The 23867-nt window shown below is 35.7% G+C and overlaps 1 protein-coding gene across 2 annotated transcripts in view; it reads right to left on the reverse strand.

Annotated features, from left to right (window-relative positions):
* The window catches only part of LOC125679045 (dipeptidyl peptidase 2-like), a 91265-nt gene that overhangs the window by 9421 nt on the left and 57977 nt on the right, over positions 1 to 23867 (reverse strand). For both annotated transcript variants that reach the window (XM_048917947.2, XM_048917948.2), the window contains exons 6-9: positions 22737 to 22903; positions 7250 to 7310; positions 6081 to 6196; positions 5275 to 5431 (exon numbers count right to left, since the gene is read on the reverse strand). In XM_048917947.2, coding sequence (XP_048773904.2) covers positions 5275 to 5431; positions 6081 to 6196; positions 7250 to 7310; positions 22737 to 22903 — 501 coding nt within the window. The remainder of the gene's footprint in view (positions 1 to 5274; positions 5432 to 6080; positions 6197 to 7249; positions 7311 to 22736; positions 22904 to 23867) is intronic.

Here is a 23867-nt window from a genome sequence, read left to right on the forward strand (position 1 = left end):
GTGCTCTCCCATAGCTTAATTTGCAATAGTGATGATATGGAAAAACAATACAACAGATGAACGTCTCAAACAATAAGTCACATTTCTCTCATTAGTTTTCCTGAGGGTATCCACACAAACGTTTCCCAGAAGTTCAGGTGGAAATATAATCTCAATACACTGTACATACACTACAGTAACCTAATCTAAAGAATTGAATCACATCAAGTTAAAAACTGCAAATCATCAGATCAAACAAAACATGAAACTGGAATAAGGACAAATCAACTGATATATCCTCATTGATATCTTTCTAAATGCAAACTACAATGATAAGACATCCATTATTAATTGGCAAAAAACAAATATAAAATGGAATTACAGCTTGTGTACATCATTTTTACTGTACGTAACATGTTAAACCAATTCTCTCAACAAAAAAGTGTGCTGATGTATTGTGATGTTATCAACTTAAGAGGTTTTAGAACTTACGTAACATTCTTTACCACACATCTTAATCCTTAAAGGGGTATGGACACAATTTGACCTAAAAATTTCAAAGTTTATTTTTCCATTTTTAGGTCACCTGAATTCATTCAGGTGACCTATTGCTATCTGTTTTTGTCCGTCGTCGTGCGTCGTGCGTTAACATTTGAACATTTTCAGCTTCTTCTCTGAAACCCCTGAACCAATTTCAACCAATTTTGGCATATAGCATCTGTGGGTGGAGGGGAACAAAAATTGTGAAATTCGTGGTCCCTGCCCCCGTGGGGCCTGAGGGATGGGGCAAAAACCCATCAAAATGAGTGTAATTTGAAAAAATCTTCTTCTTTACTCCTGGACATGAAGAAGCCAAACTGTGGGCATAATTATAATGAGCGTTGAGCCCTCTACCAAAATTGTGAAATTCATGGCCCCTGGGGCAGGGGTTCTTGTGTTAGGGTGGGGCTCTATTGGTCATATAGTGAAAATGTAGAAATTCTTTGAAAATCTTCTTCTCTGTCTCTGGGTATTAAGTAGACAAACTAATAGCATGGTAATGATGAGCAAGGATGCCTCTTTATACCCCCCGCAACAAGTTGTGTGTGTGTGTGTGTGTGGGGGGGGGGGGGGTTATACTGGAATCGGGTTGTCCGTCTGTCTGTCTGTAGATGCAATGGTTTCTGGGCCCTAAAGCATTATCCTTTCCACCTACCGTCACCATATCATATATATGGACTACCCATGGGATGAAGATGTTCCCTATCGATTTTGGGGTCAAAAGGTCAAAGGTCAAGCACACTGGACATCGAAGTAGCAATATGGTTTCCGGGTTCTAAAGTGTTATCCTTTCCACCTACAGTCACCATATCATACATATGGACTACCCATAGGATGAAGATGTTCCCTATCGATTTTGGGGTCAAAAGGTCAAAGGTCAAGCGCACTGGACATTGAAGTAGCAATATGGTTTCCGGGCTCTAAAGCGTTATCCTTTCCACCTACAGTCACCATATCATATATATGGACTACCCATGGGATAAAGATGATCCCTATTGATTTTGGGGTCAAAAGGTCAAAGGTCACGCGCACTGGACATTGAAGTAGCAATATGGTTTCCGGGCTCTAAAGCGTTATCCTTTCCACCTACAGTCACCATATCATACATATGGACTACCCATGGGATAAAGATGATCCCTATCGATTTTGGGGTCAAAAGGTCAAAGGTCAAGCGCACTGGACATTGAAGTAGCAATATGGTTTCCGGGCTCTAAAGCGTTATCCTTTCCACCTACAGTCACCATATCATATATATGGACTACCCATGGGATGAAGATGTTCCCTATCGATTTTGGGGTCAAAAGGTCAAAGGTCAAGCGCACTGGACATTGAAGTAGCAATATGGTTTCCGGGCTCTAAAGCGTTATCCTTTCCACCTACAGTCACCATATCATATATATGGACTACCCATGGGATAAAGATGATCCCTATCGATTTTGGGGTCAAAAGGTCAAAGGTCATGCGCACTGGACATTGAAGTAGCAACACTCAGAAAAGAGGTAGTTTATACCTATTACCAACACCCTTTGGGAGATTGGGGTAAGCGGGGGGTATTCTTAGTGAGCATTGCTCACAGTACCTCTTGTTAAAAATTGTGAAATTCATGGTCCCTGGATCAGGGGTTCTGGTGCTAGGGTGGGGCTCTATAAGTCATATAGTGAAAATGCATTATTTCTTTGAAAATCTTCTCTGTCCTTGGGTATTAAGTAGACAAACCAATAGCATGGTTATGATGAGCAAGGATGCCTCTTTCAAAATTGTGAAATTCATGGCCCCTGGGTCAGGGGTTCTGGTATTAGGGTGGGGCCCTATTGTTCATATAGTGAAAATGCATTTTATTTCTTTGAAAATCTTCTCCTCTGCTGCTGGGCATTAAGTAGACAAACTAATAGTATGATAATGATGATCAAGGATGCTTCTTTCAAAACTGAAATTTATGGCCCCTGGGTCAGGGGTTCTGGTGCAAAGGCGGGGCTGACCACATAGCTATTCAATGTTTCTTCCATCCAAAAGTAAAATTCTTATATTTAAACACAAACCTAATTCAAACATTGGAAGGTTGTTACATGATACTCAGGTGACCTATAAGGCCCCTGGGCCTCTTGTTATTGTTTACAATGCTTAACTAAAGTATACTATTCAAAAATTGATAAGGATCATAGATATTTTTCTGTTTAAAAAATTAATAACTGCATAACTGGCAATATTGTGTCCAAGTGAAATCAAAAACGTCATCAACAAACTTGTACGTGCATTTCATACCATGGGAAATGCGTTTCTCATCACAGTTTATGCTTTTACTACCATTGCACGATTTTCACTCAGGCATCGGTGTCTGATTCTTTCTAAAATTTCAAACTCACTTGAGTGTTTACACTACGTTTATCGACACAATGCCTCCTCAACGTGTAAGGCGTCGCCTGACGACAGAACAACTGGGCAGATGTATTGGAATGCTTGACGCTGGCTATTCACAACGTGACGTTGCAAATGCACTAAATGTCAGCCAGAGCGTTGTAAACAGGGCCTGGAACCGACAGCAAACTTTTTGTACAGCAGCACACCGACATGGGGGTGGTCGTCAGAGGTCGAAAACCCTACGTCAAGACCATTTTGTGGCTTTTCAGGCACGACGCCATCCCTTCTGGACATGCAGCAACCAGCCTACGTAACGACCCCCTGAACGCCTCAGGGGTGAATGTGTCCACTCAGACGATACGGAATCGGCTTCACAATGCAGGTCTCAACTTGAGAAGGGCATGTGTTCGAGTCCCTCTGACTGTTCGATACCGGCGGGAGCGATTGGACTGGGCTGAAGATCATGTCACTTTGACACCGAACGATTGGGTTCAAGTTCTGTTCACCGATGAGTCCAGGTATTGTTTGGACTTTACAGACAGGAGGCACCGAGTGTGCCAGGCGACGACAACGTGAACGTTTCCATGATGCCAACATCAGTGAACATGACCGTTATGGTGGTGGTTCCATCATGATCTGGGGTGGAATCAGCAGGGATGGAAGGACAGATCTTCATGTCCTGGAGAGAGGAACAATGACGGGGGTGCGGTACCGGGATGAGATCCTCGATGTTTACGTCAGAACCTACGCTGGTGCTGTTGGCCCTGAGTTCATCCTAATGGATGATAACGCTCGTCCTCATCGCACCAGGGTGGTGGAGCAGTACCTTCAGCAGGAGACAATTGTCCGTATGGACTGGCCAGCGTGCTCGCCGGACTTGAACCCGATTGAGCATGTATGGAACATGCAGCAGGTTGCCCTTTCACGCCGTAGAGCACAACCCACGACTTTGGCAGAGCTCGGAAACGCCCTCGTGGAAGAGTGGAACAACCTTCCCATTGGAAACATCCGGGTGCTTATTGACAGCATGGCTCGACGTTGTCAAGCCGTCATTGATGCAAGGGGAGGCTATACCCGGTATTGACACTTTATCAACTAAGTGTAATGATGGACTATCCCCCAAAACTGTGTAATTCTTTCTCTGGTTTGCTGTTAATTTTTTGTAATGAAATGCCTTTTGGTGTTGTTATCAGATTTCAAGCATTCCGTATTGATAAAAGTTCAGGCCGTTCATGAATTTTCATTCATAACCTGAGTAAACACATTTCTGAGTCAAATTTATGTCTTTTGTTATGTTAGTGGTAAATTACACACATATAAACTAGTGATCCTTATCAAATTTTGAGTAGTATATTTCAAATGGCTAACCAAAATTTGAATATTAGTTGTTGAGTTACAAGTGAGATACAGCTGCACTCGCAATTCTTTGTTGTGTAAACAAGGCCCATGCCATGTTTTTGTTTACATATATAATACTTAATAGAAAATAACATGTTTAAAACAAAATAAGAGGTGCTAAACACTAGAAACTATTTGATTGTGTTCAGAATTAACTTTTAAATTGAAAAAAAAAAATCTGCTTTAAACAAAACTTTTCCTGGTACATGTATATTGAACGGATGTAAGTCCAATTCAACTTAATTGATAGATTATCATCCCTGCCCGCCCCTCAAAAATTGGCCCGCCCCGGATTTTTTTATTTTGCGAAACTTGCGATTTCCGGAATATTTTCATGTCCGACTCCGGTATTTACACTTCTTGTTTATATTTCCGGTATAGGAACGTGAAAAGTCACGTGAAGAAAATGGATTTATCAATCGCAACAACTCGGCCATTTCCGTTACCGACAAATAACTTTTTTTAAAAGGCCGAGTGTGTTCCGATTGTAGATTTATATGGTTTTCTTAATTTCTCGCGTTCTTACAGAATGATGTAAATCTTGAAGTTAGGTATATTTCTGTTATATCCTTAAATTAAAGCTTAACCTGGAATTAGTGTATGAAAATAGCATAGACTGATATCCATCTGCCATTAAATGATGCGGATCTGTTGGGGGGAAAAGAATTCGTTTGTCTTTAATATTTTTCTCAGAAAATAAAAATTAAAAAATAAAATCCTCCCACCCGCCCCATACTTTTTGCTGACCCTGGATGATAATCTACTAATTAAGTTGAATTGGCCTAAACAAAAACATGGCACAAGCCTTGTTTACATTACAAAAAATTGTGACTTCTGTATCACCCACGTACCTCAACTACTGACATTCAAATTTTTGCTGACTATTAAAAATAACTTCGTTAAGCATTCTAAACATTAAAAATGAAAAAAAAAAAAAATAAATAAATTGAAAATTGTCAGCTCAAATTGTGTCCATGTCCCTTTAATCTACATTCTTACTTTTGGCCCAGAATTGTGCCTGGCTCCATAGGTCTCTGGGAGCCACACCCCACTTGTTCAGACAGTACTGGCCTCTGATCTCCTCAGTAAATGGAAGCACAGGAAACATATCCGTCAAATTGTTACTCCCAGCAGGCAGGTGAATTTCCGTACATGCCTTTGATAAGTATAGTCAGCAGATATTGACCACTTTCTTACAAAGTGTATTCATTGAGATATATCTTACTATTATCAATATTTGAGTTATTAAGAGGCACATGTACACAGGCCCACATGTTGTTCTCATTGATAATTAAAAAAGTACTGCTTGATAGTGATTGTTTCTTTTACACTATAAGTGAATACATTCAAATTCTATAATTTCTATGTTGAATTCAACCTTCATAGATAAAGCCTAGTAACATTGGCCAACACGCATCACTGTTAGTACTCTATGCAGTATCATGCCGTGAAAGCTTCAATTATAGCATATTAAGCAGTGACCTTGTCCTTTGACCTTTAAAATTGAAAATTGGTAGATACCCCAGATCTATGTGCAAGGTAGCATCCCTGCACATTTCACTGAAATTGGATACAAAATAGTTCCAAGTTTCCATCAAGTAACCCTGACGTTTAACCTTTAAACTGGATATTGCATCCATAGGAATGAACAGACCCAGATCTCAAGGAAACATTCCTGTAACTTTGATGAAAATCTGACAAATGCAGCTTATCAACTTTGTACATAAAGACACAACACTAATACAAAGATATGGACAAGATAGTAAATGCCCCTGCTAATAGCCTGCTCCCTACTATCAACTTGCCTGGAAATCCCATGCCATACTATCAAGTCCTAGACCACACCCAGTGGGATCTGCACACTCAATAAAGTCACTCCAGATGTCAAAGCAAGAACGAGCAGTTCCATTGTAGAATATTGCTGATAAAGACAAGTCATATCATTAGGTATTTATCATGAGAATTGGCTTTTGATGCCTAATATAGGTATTTATCATGAGAATTGGCTTTTGATGCCTAATATAGGTATTTATCATGAGAATTGGCTTTTGATGCCTAATATAGGTATTTATCATGAGAATTGGCTTTTGATGCCTAATATAGGTATTTATCATGAGAATTGGCTTTTGATGCCTAATATGTCTATGTTATACCATGTTAGTCCTTTAACCTTTTTTAATGTTTTGTATATATCATATCATTTATTGAATATATGACATTTACAGTTTACATGGTGTTTTGCTATGATGTCTGGAATAAAAAAGGAAACCAGTGAAGTTTCTTTGTAGAGGCTAAACTTGAGAACATAAAAAATTTCTTTACGCATACTTATTATAGTGGGATTCAAATTTTGGTGGCTTTAGCAGTGAGAAAAGACCGCTAATTTAAGGTTGTATTAAAATATGAATATCTCTAAATATTATCAAACACAGAACGAGCTCTAAATCACGATTATGCCACAGCACATCAGCTCTGATCGCGTAAAATTGTTGATTAGCTAAAATCTGCCTTTGGTCACATTACTCAGTAATGTCATACAATTTGATCTCCTCAGGCAGAATATAGAATCTACAATAGGATGATTTCATAACAATATCACGATTTGTAGTGGATTTTTTTAAAGGACATTTTTAATGACAGCTGGCCATTGATGAGCCAGATTTCAACATATCTTAAATCAACACTGTTTGAGAAGCTGCCCTTTGATAAACTTTGTAATAAATCTTTAAATTTACTGAGTGAATTTTTTCATATTTGTTAATTATCTCTCCTTGGTCCTTCATTTGAACAAAAATAAACCCCTTCTGTTGAAAGATACTTTAATATGCAACACGGGCAAAATTTCAATTATGAAAAGTTTAAGACAGCTACACAAGTAAAACACCTTTACAATGGAAGCGTAGAGCATTCACAGATACTAGTCATCCATTAATTTTATTTTTCAAAGTTTTAAGAATATAATCATGTTGCGTACCTGAAGCCTGATATAATCCCTGCAGTGCATTTGTGTTGTTTAGAATCATACCACATGCTACCTGTAAGCAATATATATATATAAATATATATCCAAAGTCTCTCTTTTGTAAGAATAATAAAAAAACATTAAAACACTTTTCGAAATATTTCAGCCGTTTTACCAGCCTTCATCAGTCGTGTTTATTAAAATGCATAGCAACTAACGTTGAACAACGTATTATGATGTCACAATGTACATACATCTGAAAGGCAACGTCATGTATCAAAATTGCGCCAAAAACATCTGAAAAATTGCGAGAGCTACTGTAATAACCTTTTCAATCATACCTGTAAGTGCACTCTAATTGGTGTAAAGTAAATTCTTGCATATACATAAACATATATTTAAAAAAAAAAATTTAAAATAGATAGTACACATATACTACACCCAAAAATGTTCATTAAGATAGTTTATAGACAGTAATGTTCCCTTTTGTTTATACCAACTGGTACATATGTATTAAGCTTTTTCTTCCATAGATTTTCTCTATATTTCCGGTAAATATCGCTCTTGTACAGTTTTTCAATGCCTATTATGCTATAATCATTTATGGTGTGAAAATCGGAATAAAAATGGTCATTAGTTTCCCTTCTGATGAGTGATAAATTCAAGACATGTTTCTGATATAAAGTCCCACCAGTTTCTCCCACATACACAATCTTGTTACATTTTTTACAAAAAACTTCATACACTACATTGCAAGATTTACAATTAATATAATTTTTGATGTGATAATTGTTTCCATTATCATCCTCAAACTGGCTTGTTTTGACAACATATTTACAAAGAATACACTTCTTAGCACCACACGGCTCGCACAGATTTCCTTTCTTAAAAAATAAGTTATGTTTTTTATGAACTAGAATGTCTTTCAGATTTTTGTCTCTTCTAAAGGCAACAATAGGTTTGAATTTAAACGCGTCTTTAGACGATCAGAATTTTCCAGGATTTGGTGACGCTTCTTTAAGATGTTGTGAATATTTGGAAGTCCTTTTGAATAGGTAAGTACTAAGGGAACACGATCACATTGTTTCTTTTTATTTTATTTCAGCAGATCTGAACGATTTAGTTTATCTATACTTTTAAAAGTTGTTTTTCCACTTCTTTATAGTAGTGTGTTTGACCTTATAGATATAAGATACCTTATAGTAGTGGATACAAGGTCAAACACAACAAGACACCTTAAAGTAGTGGATACAAGGTCAAATACAACAAGATACCTTATAGTAGTGGATACAAGGTCAAACACAAGATACCTTAAAGTAGTGGATACAAGGTCAAACACAACAAGATACCTTATAGTAGTGGATACAAGGTCAAACACAACAAGATACCTTATAGTAGTGGATACAAGGTCAAACACAACAAGATACCTTATAGTAGTGGATACAAGGTCAAACACAACAAGATACCTTAAAGTAGTGGATACAAGGTCAAACACAACAAGATACCTTTTAAAAAGTAGTGGATACAAGGTCAAACACAACAAGATACCTTAAAGTAGTGGATACAAGGTCAAACACAACAAGATACCTTTTAAAAAGTGGTGGATACATGGTCAAAAACAAAAAGATATCTTAAAGTAGTGGATACAAGGTCAAACACAACAAGATACCTTAAAGTAGTGGATACAAGGTCAAACACAACAATACTAAATACCTTAAAGAAGTGGATACAAGGTCAAACACAACAAGATACCTTAAAGTAGTGGATACAAGATCAAACACAACAAGATACCTTAAAGAAGTGGATACAAGGTCAAACACAAAAATATATCTTAAAGTAGTGGATACAAGGTCAAACACAACAATACTAAATACCTTAAAGTAGTGGATACAAGATCAAACACAACAAGATATCTTAAAGTAGTGGATACAAGGTCAAACACAACAATACTAAATACCTTAAAGTAGTGGATACAAGGTCAAACACAACAAGATATCTTAAATTAGTGGATTCAAGGTTAAAACACAACAAGATACCTTAAAGTAGTGAATACAAGGTCAAAACACAACAAGATACCTTAAAGTAGTGGATACAAGGTCAAACACAAGATACCTTAAAGTAGTGGATACAAGGTCAAACACAACAAGATACCTTATAGTAGTGGATACAAGGTCAAACACAACAAGATACCTTATAGTAGTGGATACAAGGTCAAACACAACAAGATACCTTATAGTAGTGGATACAAGGTCAAACACAACAAGATACCTTTTAAAAAGTAGTGGATACAAGGTCAAACACAACAAGATACCTTAAAGTAGTGGATACAAGGTCAAACACAACAAGATACCTTTTAAAAAGTGGTGGATACATGGTCAAAAACAAAAAGATATCTTAAAGTAGTGGATACAAGGTCAAACACAACAATACTAAATACCTTAAAGAAGTGGATACAAGGTCAAACACAAAAATATATCTTAAAGTAGTGGATACAAGGTCAAACACAACAATACCAAATACCTTAAAGTAGTGGATACAAGGTCAAACACAACAAGATATCTTAAAGTAGTGGATACAAGGTCAAACACAACAAGATACCTTAAAGTAGTGGATACAAGGTCAAACACAAAAAGATATCTTAAAGTAGTGGATACAAGGTCAAAACACAACAAGATACCTTAAAGTAGTGGATACAAGGTCAAACACAAAAAGATATCTTAAAGTAGTGGATACAAGGTCAAACACAACAATACTAAATACCTTAAAGAAGTGGATACAAGGTCAAACACAAAAATATATCTTAAAGTAGTGGATACAAGGTCAAACACAACAATACCAAATACCTTAAAGTAGTGGATACAAGATCAAACACAACAAGATACCTTAAAATAGTGGATACAAGGTCAAACACAACAAGATATTGTATAGTAGTGGATACAAGGTCAAACACAACAAGATATTGTATAGTAGTGGATACAAGGTCAAACACAACAAGATACCTTAAAGTAGTCGATACAAGGTCAAACACAACAAGATACCTTTTAAAAAGTAGTGGATACAAGGTCAAACACAAAAAGATATCTTATAGTAGTGGATACAAGGTCAAACACAACAATACTAAATACCTTAAAGTAGTGGATACAAGGTCAAACACAACAATATACCTTAAAGTAGTGGATACAAGGTCAAACACAACAAGATACCTTAAAGTAGTGGATACAAGGTCAAACACTACAAGATACCTTAAAGTAGTGGATACAAGGTCAAACACTACAAGATACCTTATAGTAGTGGATACAAGGTCAAACATAACAAGATACCTTATGTAGTGGATACAAGGTCAAACACAACAAGATGTATTTGTGAAACAAATGGATTACAACAAAATGGAACTGGAAGACATTGTAGGTTTTTTTTTGAAAATTTCCAAACTAGTTCAAAGGTCAATGTCAGGGTGACACAAGGTCAACAAATCAGGTACTGTTAGAAAGGTCTTCTCACAATCAGGTACTGTTAGAAAGGTCTTCTCACAATCAGGTACTGTTAGAAAGGTCTTCTCACAATCAGGTACTGTTAGAAAGGTCTTCTCACAATCAGGTACTGTTAGAAAGGTCTTCTCACAATCAGGTACTGTTAGAAAGGTCTTCTCACAATCTCACAAGATATGCACAATTTCATGCTAAATATAAAACCAGTACCTCTTAAAATTTGAAAGATATGGCTTATATTTGAATTTTCTTAAAGGAGGCCAAAGGTCAATGTAAAGGTCACAAGGTCAATGATTTTGGTGTTAATGGAAAAGTCTTGCCTCAAGGAATACATACCACATATGAAAGCTTTACCTCTTATAGTGTAAGGTTACAGTTTTATGCCACAGACAGACAGGCCAATAACTATATACATGTACACATATGTGCCCCAAATCTTCGATTCCTGGGGCATAATTCTTTTATAAAGCACTAAAATGACCAACGCAAACACTTAGATTGTTAAATTTTCAGGACAACCTGTCCCTTCCTCAGGAGAAAAGAACAAGTTTTACGTAAGATGGCATCTTATATAAGAGGACTTTTTTATGGATTCAATAGCTGTGTATGCCATCTTTCAGATTACCCTAGAGGGCTTTAAGTTGAATTATCAGTCAGTTTACTGACATTACCTAAAAATTTCAGTGAAGAGAATTTATTACAGAAATCACTTAATTTCGTAGGGTGAAATTTTTATTTGAGATGTCAGATTTACATGTTTTTTAAGTGTTCATTTTATGAGGTGAAATTTTTGTGATTTGAGATGTCAAATTTACATGTTCATGGGGTGTTCATTTCTTTCATTTGTGATATGTTAGATTTAGCTGTTCATGGAATTTTCATTTTATGAGGTGAAATTTTTGTGATTTAAGATGTCAGATTTACATGTTCATAGAATGTTCAATTCTTGAGGTTAAAGTTTTATGATTTGAGATGTCAGAATTTACATGTGTATGGAAATTCTATTTTATGAGGTGAAATTTTTATGATATGTTAGATTTACATTGTCATGGGATTTTCACTTCATGAGTTGAAAATCTATGATTTGTGATGTTAGATTTATATGTTCATGAAGTCATTTAACTTGAGGTGAATTTTTTATGATTTGTAATGTCAGATTTACATGTTCATGGAATTTTCATTTCTGGAGGTGAATTTTTTATGATTTAATTGAGATGTGAGATTTACATGCTCATGGAATTTTCACTTCCTGGTTAAAGACTTATTTCCCAATCTAGTAATTACACATACATTTATAATGGTTACAGCGCTACCCTATTTAAGAAAATTGTTCTATTTGGTATTAAAACTCAGTACATACTGTACTACTATCTCAAAGTGACATAATCTGTGATTTTTAATGAATTGGTTTAAATCATGCAAAAACCTAAATGATTGACATATAGCACTTCGACAACTAAGCAAAATTTCTACACATATGTACAACACATTAAGAAATTGTAACAGCTAGTAATAATTAATCCTATTGCTCAACAAATTTGGAGACTCAAACTTTAATTAACAGACTGGACAGTTATTCATAGACTGGCTGATGCATCACTGACTGCATCAACAAACCTAATCAAATAAAGTCGGGCAAGAATAAGTATATCATATAATACTTTGCCTATTTTTTGGCAAGTGACACAAATTACTGTTTTTAAAATTTTTGTTTTTCTGGTATTAATTTTTTTTTTAAATTTAGTTTTTTTTCTGACATTAAATTACGTGGAGGTAAGAAACAGGAAACTGTAAACAGAGTATTACTATTAACAAAATCATGACACCAAGAGCGTGCAGGCCTTACTAAACATTACTAAAGTTTGCCAAGTATGAACAATGAATGATGAATTAGGTAAATGAACACCAAAATTGTAGTTATATATTCTGATAAGTGTATGCACAACTTTTGCATGTGTGTGTGGCTGCAATAGGCATCACTATTATATTACCCATAAATCTTTTGCCATAACCAAAACACCTCATAATTGAATATGTTTTGATTTCCTCCCATCAATACAAAATGAGAACCTGCTGAAATGTCAAACATCCCTCTGCTAACAGACTACACCCTTCATCTAGCAGATATTAGTGTATGGAGAATCCAACTCACTGTCTTCATTGTGTATGTTGATATACCTTTAATACCTATAATCTTCCTCATTAGGCAATGCATTGTCAGTTCACGTTTTATTGTTTCTGACAATAATCTCTCATCTTGCTTTTCATTAAGGACTTCCATGACATTGTGCTACTTGATACTTGGCATATATAAGGATGGAGTGGCATCCTCTATGATGTAGGTTATTGGGCATGACTTGGCTGTATATATATAAGGATGGAGTGGCATCCTCTATGATGTAGGTTATTGGGCATGACTTGGCTGTATATATATAAGGATGGAGTGGCATCCTCTATGATGTAGGTTATTGGGCATGACTTGGCTGTATATGTATGAGGATGGAGTGGCATCCTCTATGATGTAGGTTATTGGGCATGACTTGGCTGTATATATATAAGGATGGAGTGGCATCCTCTATGATGTAGGTTATTGGGCATGACTTGGCTGTATATATATAAGGATGGAGTGGCATCCTCTATGATGTAGGTTATTGGGCATGACTTGGCTGTATATATATGAGGATGGAGTGGCATCCTCTATGATGTAGGTTATTGGGCATGACTTGGCTGTATATATATAAGGATGGAGTGGCATCCTCTATGATGTAGGTTATTGGGCATGACTTGGCTGTATATATATAAGGATGGAGTGGCATCCTCTATGATGTAGGTTATTGGGCATGACTTGGCTGTATATATATGAGGATGGAGTGGCATCCTCTATGATGTAGGTTATTGGGCATGACTTGGCTGTATATATATAAGGATGGAGGGCATCCTCTATGATGTAGGTTATTGGGCATGACTTGGCTGTATATATATAAGGATGGAGTGGCATCCTCTATGATGTAGGTTATTGGGCATGACTTGGCTGTATATATATAAGGATGGAGTGGCATCCTCTATGATGTAGGTTATTGGGCATGACTTGGCTGTATATATATAAGGATGGAGGGCATCCTCTATGATGTAGGTTATTGGGCATGACTTGGCTGTATATATATAAGGATGGAGTGGCATCCTCTATGATGTAGGTTATTGGGCATGACTTGGCTGTATATATATAAGGATGGAGTGGCATCCTCTATGATGTAGGTTATTGGGCATGACTTGGCTGTATATATATAAGGATGGAGTGGCATCCTCTATGATGTAGGTTATTGGGCATGACTTGGCTGTATATATATAAGGATGGAGTGGCATCCTCTATGATGTAGGTTATTGGGCATGACTTGGCTGTATAATGATACTGAATCAGCATCCACTGAACACTCCTTAGTATAGAGAAAATCAGATTTCTGTGTATTAGAATAATCAGAGCTTCCGGTCATTTTCCCCCAGGCTTCTTGGTCACATCTGTCTGTCATTGACTAACATGAGGCCCTGGTGGTCCCGAGGCAGCCCCAAGACCTTCTGCCTTTCAGAAACTCCCAGCTTTCCCAACCTGTTTCCCAACTGGTTGCATCATTCCCATTAAAATTCGGCAGTTCACAGGTACTACAATATAACTATTCTATATTGTGAATACATTCCTAGGATGTAGTGTTATTGCCCTGGATATTGAGGCGTTCAAGATCTTAAAACACTCACATGGGTCTAATAGTGTCAGTCAGTCAAATAAAATGAAGCCAAGCTTCTTTCCATATATATATATATATATATATATATATATATATATATATATTGCTATGTCAAGACTATGTTTTCATGGCGAGAAAAATAATCCTTCACTATTTACTTGTGTGGGATAGGGATATTCCACCTCTGGAACAAGATTCGCTGTCTAGGGCTCAGCAAAGCCTCGTCCTGGACTGCGAATCTTGTCCCCTCAGTGGAATTTCCCTCTCCCACACCTGTACTAAGCTGGCCTAGCCATCATTAAAAATATTTTTGTTTGATGTACTCCGACCCACATTTTTCAAGGTGGGTTGGTAGGTAGGTGGGTTTTTTTGGAATGTCAATTAATTTTTCTTATATTTTCTTTTAAAATAAGGAGGATTTTCTATTTTCCAAGGGACCCCCCCCCCCCCCCCCCCCCCAAATATGAAATTTTAAATTGCTGAAAAAAAATGATCGGGTAGGGTCAGATTTGATGGGTTGGTCGGAGTACATCAAACAAATCCATTTTTATTTTTGGCCTAATGAAGGATTCTATTAATCCCACACTCGTACCAATGAAGGATTCTATTAATCCCACACTCATACTAATGAAGGATTCTATTAATCCCACTCATACTAATGAAGGATTCTATTAATCCCACACTCATACTAATGAAGGATTCTATTAATCCCACACTCATCCTAATGAAGGATTCTATTAATCCCACACTCATACTAATGAAGGATTCTATAAATCCCCCACTCATACTAATGAAGGATTCTATAAATCCCACACTCATACTAATGAAGGATTCTATTAATCCCACACTCATACTAATGAAGGATTCTATTAATCCCACTCGTACTAATGAAGCATTCTATTAATCCCACACTCATACTAATGAAGGATTCTATTAATCCCACACTCATACTAATGAAGGATTCTATTAATCCCACACTCATCCTAATGAAGGATTCTATTAATCCCACACTCATACTAATGAAGCATTCTATTAATCCCACACTCATACTAATGAAGGATTCTATTAATCCCACATTCATACTAATGAAGGATTCTATTAATCCCACTCATACTAATGAAGGATTCTATCAATCCCACACTCATACTAATGAAGGATTCTATCAATCTAAGGTACAAAGATTTTTTAAATAAATGTACTAAATTAAACCTTAAAGAGACACTACAGCTCATTTTCCACATTTTAATAAAGTGCTTTTAAAAACATGTATTAATAAAATGATAAAAATCATATCGATACTGACAATTTTGAACAATTGAATGCATCAATTTGCTCTATACTGCGCTTTGAAGATCATCCGGAATTCAAAGGTTTCTTCATGCTGACTCGGACTTTTGAATGGTTATTTACATCACGTGGTTTTGAATGACAGCGAAGGTGTTGTGTAAGAAATTATTTAAATTCCCCTTCCACACTCACCTTTCAAGTATAAAATTATTCCCTGCTCATTATAATAAGTAAATAATTATATAAATCATTATTTCAACAGAAACCCTCCCATGTTCCTATTGACCGATGTTTTACAACTAGTTAGTTAACACGTGTCGTGTTCAGATGAAAATAACACTTACTTTTAAAGCAGTGTCTTCGCGGCTTGTCCCAGTGGCAGATTTAGGGGGGCCAGGATCCCCTTCCCTTTTTTCGCCACAAATTGTGAGTGAAACTCCAAATTCTGCACCCAGAATGGCCGATTACTTTGGCTGATATTGGACTTTCACATCCCCCTTCGGGAATCCTAGATCCACCACTGAGTTACAATCGTTTCTCCTAGCTCTTTTTTTTCCAACGGTCATACTGATCCCAAGGTCAATTTTATTTCACGTATGAGTTTTATCTCATTTTATTTTTACCTCTTTTCTCGCAGAATCTTTCAAAATTCTGGATCTATCCACTACACTTTCTCTCACTGGACGACATGCTGCACTGTTTACTGTCTATGCGCATGCGTCTGAAGACCGAAGGAGGAGACTCGATATTTTTTGTATAGGCTTTCAAAAAGTATTAATTTTTATGTTAAAACAAGAATTTTTAACTTTAGATAAGTGTTATTTTCGCAAAGTTCATACTTTCAACAAAGCAACAAAAATTGATAAAAGCCCTGAGGAAATTGTCATTTCATGATTTTTGCGCAAAATGAGCTGTAGTGTCTCTTTAACTTTCTTTCCTTTGCCAAAGAGGGGAAGTCCATGAGCTATTATAAAATAGCACAAATTCGGGTAACCTGGTTATGCATTAATTGGTCATATCTAAATTGACATCTGAAAAACATAAAGTCTTGATTTACTCCATTGTAGTTTACACCACCCAGTCCATTCTTCCCTCCCCGGTTCAGATTTTCAAAATTTGTTAAAATTGTCAACATTTCTTTTGGATGATACTGTAAATCTCTTGGAAAAAATAAAATACACCACATCTGGTATACCCCCCCCCCCCTCCTCCTCGAGAGCTATAGTTCTGCAGCTACTGGACCATTAGAGAAACATTTTATCACGCCTCAGACAAAATTGTTGAAATCTAATTGGTCCGATCTTGGTCACATGAATCCGTGAAAAAAAAGTATCATGCGAGAAAAATCTGTATTGAGCAAGTAATTTAATTATTGTTGGGTTCGACTTGCAGCCATGACAAAATTGGCGAAGCAATAAGTTGTATGATATAGACCCCATATATACATTTAGAAGTCTTTGACATGATAAATTCGTTACACAGTTTGTTAGTGACCTGATACGGAAAAATGCATGTATTTTTCCATATCAGGTCACTAACTAACTGTGTAATTAATAGTACCAAGTCAAGTTTGCATGCAACAAATCTAACGAGGTTCTAGAGGAGAAAACTTTTTTGTCATGCAGTTAAAATGTATTGCTGTTATATTGGAGTTTTGCATTTAAAAAGTGGAACAACCATTCATTGTGACTATACTAGAGGAACATTTATACCAAATATGGTGACTGGGCAGTTCTTTAGAAGTCAATTTTGTGTCAACCACATGATCCACCATAATGATATTAGAATATGGATTTCTACATTATCAAATTCTCCCCAAGACCAATATACTAGGATATATTTGTATCAAGGATGGTAACTGTATTATATGCAGCCACTCTATAGAAGAATATTAAAATATACTGTAACTAACTGTAAATTGACAGATGTTCACAACAACAGACAAGCAACATACACCAAGTGATAGCCATAGGTCATATTACTCTTTGGCCAGGTGACTCAGCAAAAAAAATTATTTGTCTCATACATAGAATACATGTATTTTCTAATGTGATTTTGGAAATTTTATCATTAGTCCAATATTTAGCAAAATCAATTGCTCAAGTTCAACCTCATACTGTAATAAGGTCAATGAGGAACATTCTATCATAGCTGAGTGTCTGATAGATAACTAGTAATTTGTTTGGACTCAATTTTTCTAATTATAACATCAGATATTTTTTTTATTGTTCATACAGACAAATGTGGCCTGCTGCTAAATAGATATAAACATATGTATTATGACACCAATAACTACTGTAATCCACTGGGTAAAACTTATGTGATAATTTCCAACTCTTTGAACATTGTTTCCTGCTTTTAACAACTCTATCAGGATATTACTCCCATTTCACCAATGAAATTTGCTCCCACAGAAAAACCCTCTGAATTTTCAATTAACAGATAGTTGGAATGGAGAAGCAATCAGTACTCTACAACTCAACATTCCAATACAGTGAAATTTTTGGAATTATATTAAGTCCCACATATGTATACTCTAGAATACCACAATGATCATTGCAATACATTAATTGATTTCATAAATTAAAAGAATTCTCATAGGACAAATTTTGTTGAACTATATGTTATAAAATGGTTTTCATTGAAAGTAATTAAATTTATAAGTCATTCATTGATGTATAGTTTAAGTTTGAGTTTTAATCTCAGATGTGAATAGATTGCTTTCTCTTGAAAATTTTCATCAATGGATATTTCTAGGAACAAGCAATTTGCCTTTTGCTTGTAAAATTTAAACATGATTTCAAACATTTTCAGTCCACATTTTGCCTGGGTTTGTTGTGCAGTCCTTAAACCCACATTGAATGTACTATATCACCACACTGAATGTACAATGTACTATATCACCAGCTGAATGTACTATGTACTATATCACCAGCTGAATGTACAATGTACTATATCACCAGCTGAATGTACAATGTACTATATCACCACACTGAATGTACAATGTACTATATCACCAGCTGAATGTACAATGTACTATATCACCAGCTGAATGTACTATGTACTATATCACCAGCTGAATGTACAATGTACTATATCACCAGCTGAATGTACAATGTACTATATCACCAGCTGAATATACAATGTACTATATCACCAGCTGAATGTACAATGTACTATATCACCAGCTGAATGTACAATGTACTATATCACCACACTGAATGTACAATGTACTATATCACCACACTGAATGTACAATGTACTATATCACCAGCTGAATGTACAATGTACTATATCACCAGCTGAATGTACAATGTACTATATCACCACACTGAATGTACAATGTACTATATCACCACACTGAATGTACAATGTACTATATCACCACACTGAATGTACAATGTACTATATCACCACACTGAATGTACAATGTACTATATCACCAGCTGAATGTACAATGTACTATATCACCAGCTGAATTTACAATGTACTATATCACCACACTGAATGTACAATGTACTATATCACCAGCTGAATTTACAATGTACTATATCACCAGCTGAATGTACAATGTACTATATCACCAGCTGAATGTACAATGTACTATATCACCAGCTGAATGTACAATGTACTATATCACCAGCTGAATGTACAATGTACTATATCACCAGCTGAATTTCAACACTGTGTATGGAATTGTTTAAAATGAAAAGTCTGAAACTTAAAATGAAATAAGGCTGGAGGCACTGGATATGCATGCCATACACTGTCATTTTAACAACTAATGAAATACTGTTTTTTGCCGGTGAATAATACTGTAAATAGTCATTTGGGCTTCCTATGTTTCACATCGCAAATGATGTTCTTCACCTGCCATTTAATATCTATTGTTTCTTTGGAAACTTCTCCATACCTGGTTCATTACATCCATGACCCCCATAATGATCCAAAAATACCAGAAGGTATGTGAAAATTCCAAAAATTTGGGGGGGGGGGATATAAAATATTTATGTGTAGGAACCCTTGTAGATATCATTTAGCTTTCTCCACCACATCAAACTGTGTATACCATTATATAAATTGTAAGCAATTTCCTGTGAGTACACAGCCTCTTGTGGGCAGCAGGGTGTATCCATCCACTAGTGGGCCACACATGCCGTACATTTAGGGGGGTCAGACCTCTGATGGATCTCTTGCAGTTTAGCCTGGGACTTTGAGGTACCTAGTTGATGTGGTATATGACATCACAAGGAGGCACTATACATAGGGCTTGCTCCCTTCCTCTCCTAACCTCATCTGGAGTCACAAATATCATTTGTGTCTGATGCTCCCACACTATGTTTAAGTGCTGAAGTTATGACTCTATGCAGGCATAAGTAAGTATGGCTGTATTCTATGAGGAACTTGATGCTAAGGTCAGCGAGATACTGGCAAATAAGCGCATATTCCTACTCAGAGATTTTACATGTAGTTCCCAAGTGACACAGATCATAGCTCTTAGAACCACTCCTTAGGACACATTGGCAAGCTCAATGAAAATGGACAATGGCTACAAGGATTTTGCCCTTTTTATGACTTAAGCATCACAACACCTTTTTCCTCATCTTTGCTTTGCCACAGGGTTTCCCGAAGGACCTCAGATCTCGACATTGTCACCAGCTGGACTTTGTCATCACCAGTACACGCCTGCTAGACTATTAAGTATCATGTGCAGACAATGCTGAAATGTTCTTATCAACAATAACCCATTTCATTTTGGTAAACAAGATGTGTTTGTGAGATACGATGCCCAAAAGCATAGCATATGCACAGTCAATTGTGACAAAATTTTAATTCAATGAATGATCCTGGTCATTATCATTATATACAGGGCTCCCTCGATATATTGCCAACATTTGTTCAAGACAAATTTGGGCAATAAAGCGGGGGTGGCAATACAACGAATTCACCATTACGGACAATTCACTGAGCAGTCAAACAAAATTTAGTACCATAAAGTTATTTGGACTCCATTCTGTATAAACATTTAGATTATCTTGAGTTTGATTCTCCAATCATTAGTAATTAACCTGAATACCTTGTCCAGACTGTCACACTTCATTGCACTGCTATTAAAGTACAGATGTAGGTATAATACTGATGGGTGTTAGGTAATTGGCATTATTATCAAGGGAGCACTGTATTTACTTTGACTTTTTAATTAATTTGGCCTATCTTAATAGTTTAAATTCATCACCAATATAGTTAAAGTTGCAGTCTGAGTTACTCCAGCATACTAGAGGTTAACGAGATACTTTAGACTTGGCACCGCGTAACTGAGGTATAAAAGGGACATTAACCGAGGCTCTAACTTGTTGGAGTACAGTCTGAGTGAGATAGAAACTGACAGAAAAACAGACCAAAAATAATATGTATAGCGAATTTTGATCTTAAGGACCTTGTCCAGACTGTCACACTTCATTGCACCGCTATCGAAGTACAGATGTAGGTATAATACTGATCATATCATTTGATAAGAAAATGATAACTAATAAAAACAAAATACTGAACCTGTCATCCTAGCACATTTAATACTCTAGTCAGCAGAACACACAATTAGCAAATTTGATCAATACCAGTTTCAGTTGCAAACTAATCACAATGAAATGCCAATCATGAAGCAATATATTTCATGTGGTAGAGAAACTTTGCAAGATATAATCAGCTAATTCAAATGAAGACCTCCCTTCCTTTATAGTGACAATGAAGCAGTGAAGGACTACTAATGGCATCTTTACTGTTTTCAATTTCACCTTATATGGCTAGGCTGTTTAAGATGGCTAAAGAGAATGGAAAATTGGAATGTCTCCTGATGAAATGAGTCTCTCTGGTAACTGATTAGAGAAACTACTTTTCTGAGAAAATTGATTGTTGTTTTGATACTACAAGGACAAGTTATACATGTGAAATGTTTTCATGATAAGTGAATTAATAAATGTTTATTCTATTTCCTATGTTGCACATAAACAAAGGCAAATCTGCTTTAAAATACATGAAACATATATAATCATGATAATTCGGCAAGTTTTTAGAGTATGCATTAAAAAGTAGGACGGTTCTAATCTAGCCAGCTAGAGGTTCTGCAGTGATACTACATCACACATGTATGTTTTTGTTTTTATTTTCATTATATTTCATTTTCATCTTATTCCATTTCCTTTCATCTTAATTTTTTTTCAACACGGCGTAATTCCAAGGTACACATGAGGAGTGATAAAGTGTTAACTGGGACTCTAGCTACTACATAAGGAATAGGTATGGTTGCTATGATATCTTAATTGATAAAAGAATATCAAAGTAATGGTAGAAATGTCAAAAAGCGGTTTTTACAAGATGGATATTATTATGAAGATGTAAAGTGTTAAATTCAGTGTACATTCCTGCGAAATACTCATTTACTATTTAATTATGACATCACAAATACACCAATCACCCCGGAATTTGATCAACAGTGATAGAAAATGTGTCTTCATTTGGTAGTTTTAGATTAGTGAATATAGAGCACAACAAAACATGAAGCGATAAGACATTCACATAGAATATGGTGCTATAATATAACTTGTGAAATATCAGTTTGGTGGCGCTTGACACCGGCATTAATCTTTTTCTAAAGAAAAGCATGTCCTGAAAATGCTCATTAAAAATACTTGTATTTCTCAAAAAGTAAGGGAATTATGACATCACACACACCAATGCATGCATCAAAGTAGCCTCCACAAGTCAAATTTTATATTAGATAATCATGCACCATTTGTATCATATATCATTTTCAGTGAAGGCATAAGTCCAAATATCCAGCCGAGCTGAATCTCAGCCGAGATTTAGAGATTTCGTCAGCCTGATAGGTGACGTCATTTCTACTGATGAACTATAATATGCATGATATTATTTCTGAAACATCGTTTTGTATAGTCACATAGTATTACGTAGATTATTATGTTTTACCTTTACGGGGTACCCCGGCAGATTACCCATGAACGATGTTGGATAGGGATAATCCATCATGGCTAGGTAAGTAAAGGCATTCCTTATCCATCCCAGAAAATGATGAAAATCATTCTTAGATGTCATTGGTTTACAAAGACCAAATGTAGTGGACAGTTGCTTCAGACCTACAATATGGATTTAAATGTACATGTATAATTATTTGTATAGGATTTCAAAAGAAAGAATATCTAAAATATCAATTATCCTTACAAAACAAGTAATCTACAAGCATATATATATCATTTTATTTTTGTAGATTCTTATCTATTTCACTTGTGTATACAATCTAAAGTACATTTCTTTTCAGTTATATTTTTGCAGTGTTGTATAATCAATCTTTAAGATTCCCGTACAATCAATCTAAAATATTTTTTATACTTTGCATTGTTGCACAATCAATCTGTGAGTGCCTGTTGTTATTTAAGGAACTTAGGACTCATTCATTTCAATTTAACACTATAATTCAGCACAGGGGAAAAAAAAAAAAGTATCTTCAACACCAAATTAGATTTCCACTAGGACTTGTCTTGCGAGTGGTATGTTTCAATAGTTAAATTTACGCTGCACTGGTCTGTTGACAAATTTAGCTCAGACATCAATTCATTTCATCTTTCTATGTTCCACCAGTAATAAAATTTTATTGTAATGCACTCAGATTTTATGATCATCAATTGTAAAAGTAGCAGTTGAAGATAAAATTACCTTACAATTTTGACAAAGTCCCCCATTATTAAGTGACAGATACATTACTATCCAGCTGCAATTGACAAATTGAGCTCAGACTTACGTCAATTCATTTAATCATTTCTACCACCTGACCAGCACTTAAGAAGATGAAACATCAGTTTCTGGGAACAATTAAACCTATAATTGTAATGTACTCAGATTTTAGGATTATTGTGAAAAAATTTCCTAATGCTTTATTTAATTTTTTTGAATTTTTACAAATTTTGCAAACAAAGAGAATATGTGATTTATCTCCACAAAGTTGAAATACATTTTTGCACAATATATCTTTAGTAATTCTGTGGATTTATGTAATTCACAAAAACACTTGAATTCCCTGAAAGTGGCTTCCTTTCATAAGTA

Source organism: Ostrea edulis, chromosome 2 (genome assembly GCF_947568905.1).
Source record: "Ostrea edulis chromosome 2, xbOstEdul1.1, whole genome shotgun sequence".
NCBI classification, from domain to species: domain Eukaryota; kingdom Metazoa; phylum Mollusca; class Bivalvia; order Ostreida; family Ostreidae; genus Ostrea; species Ostrea edulis.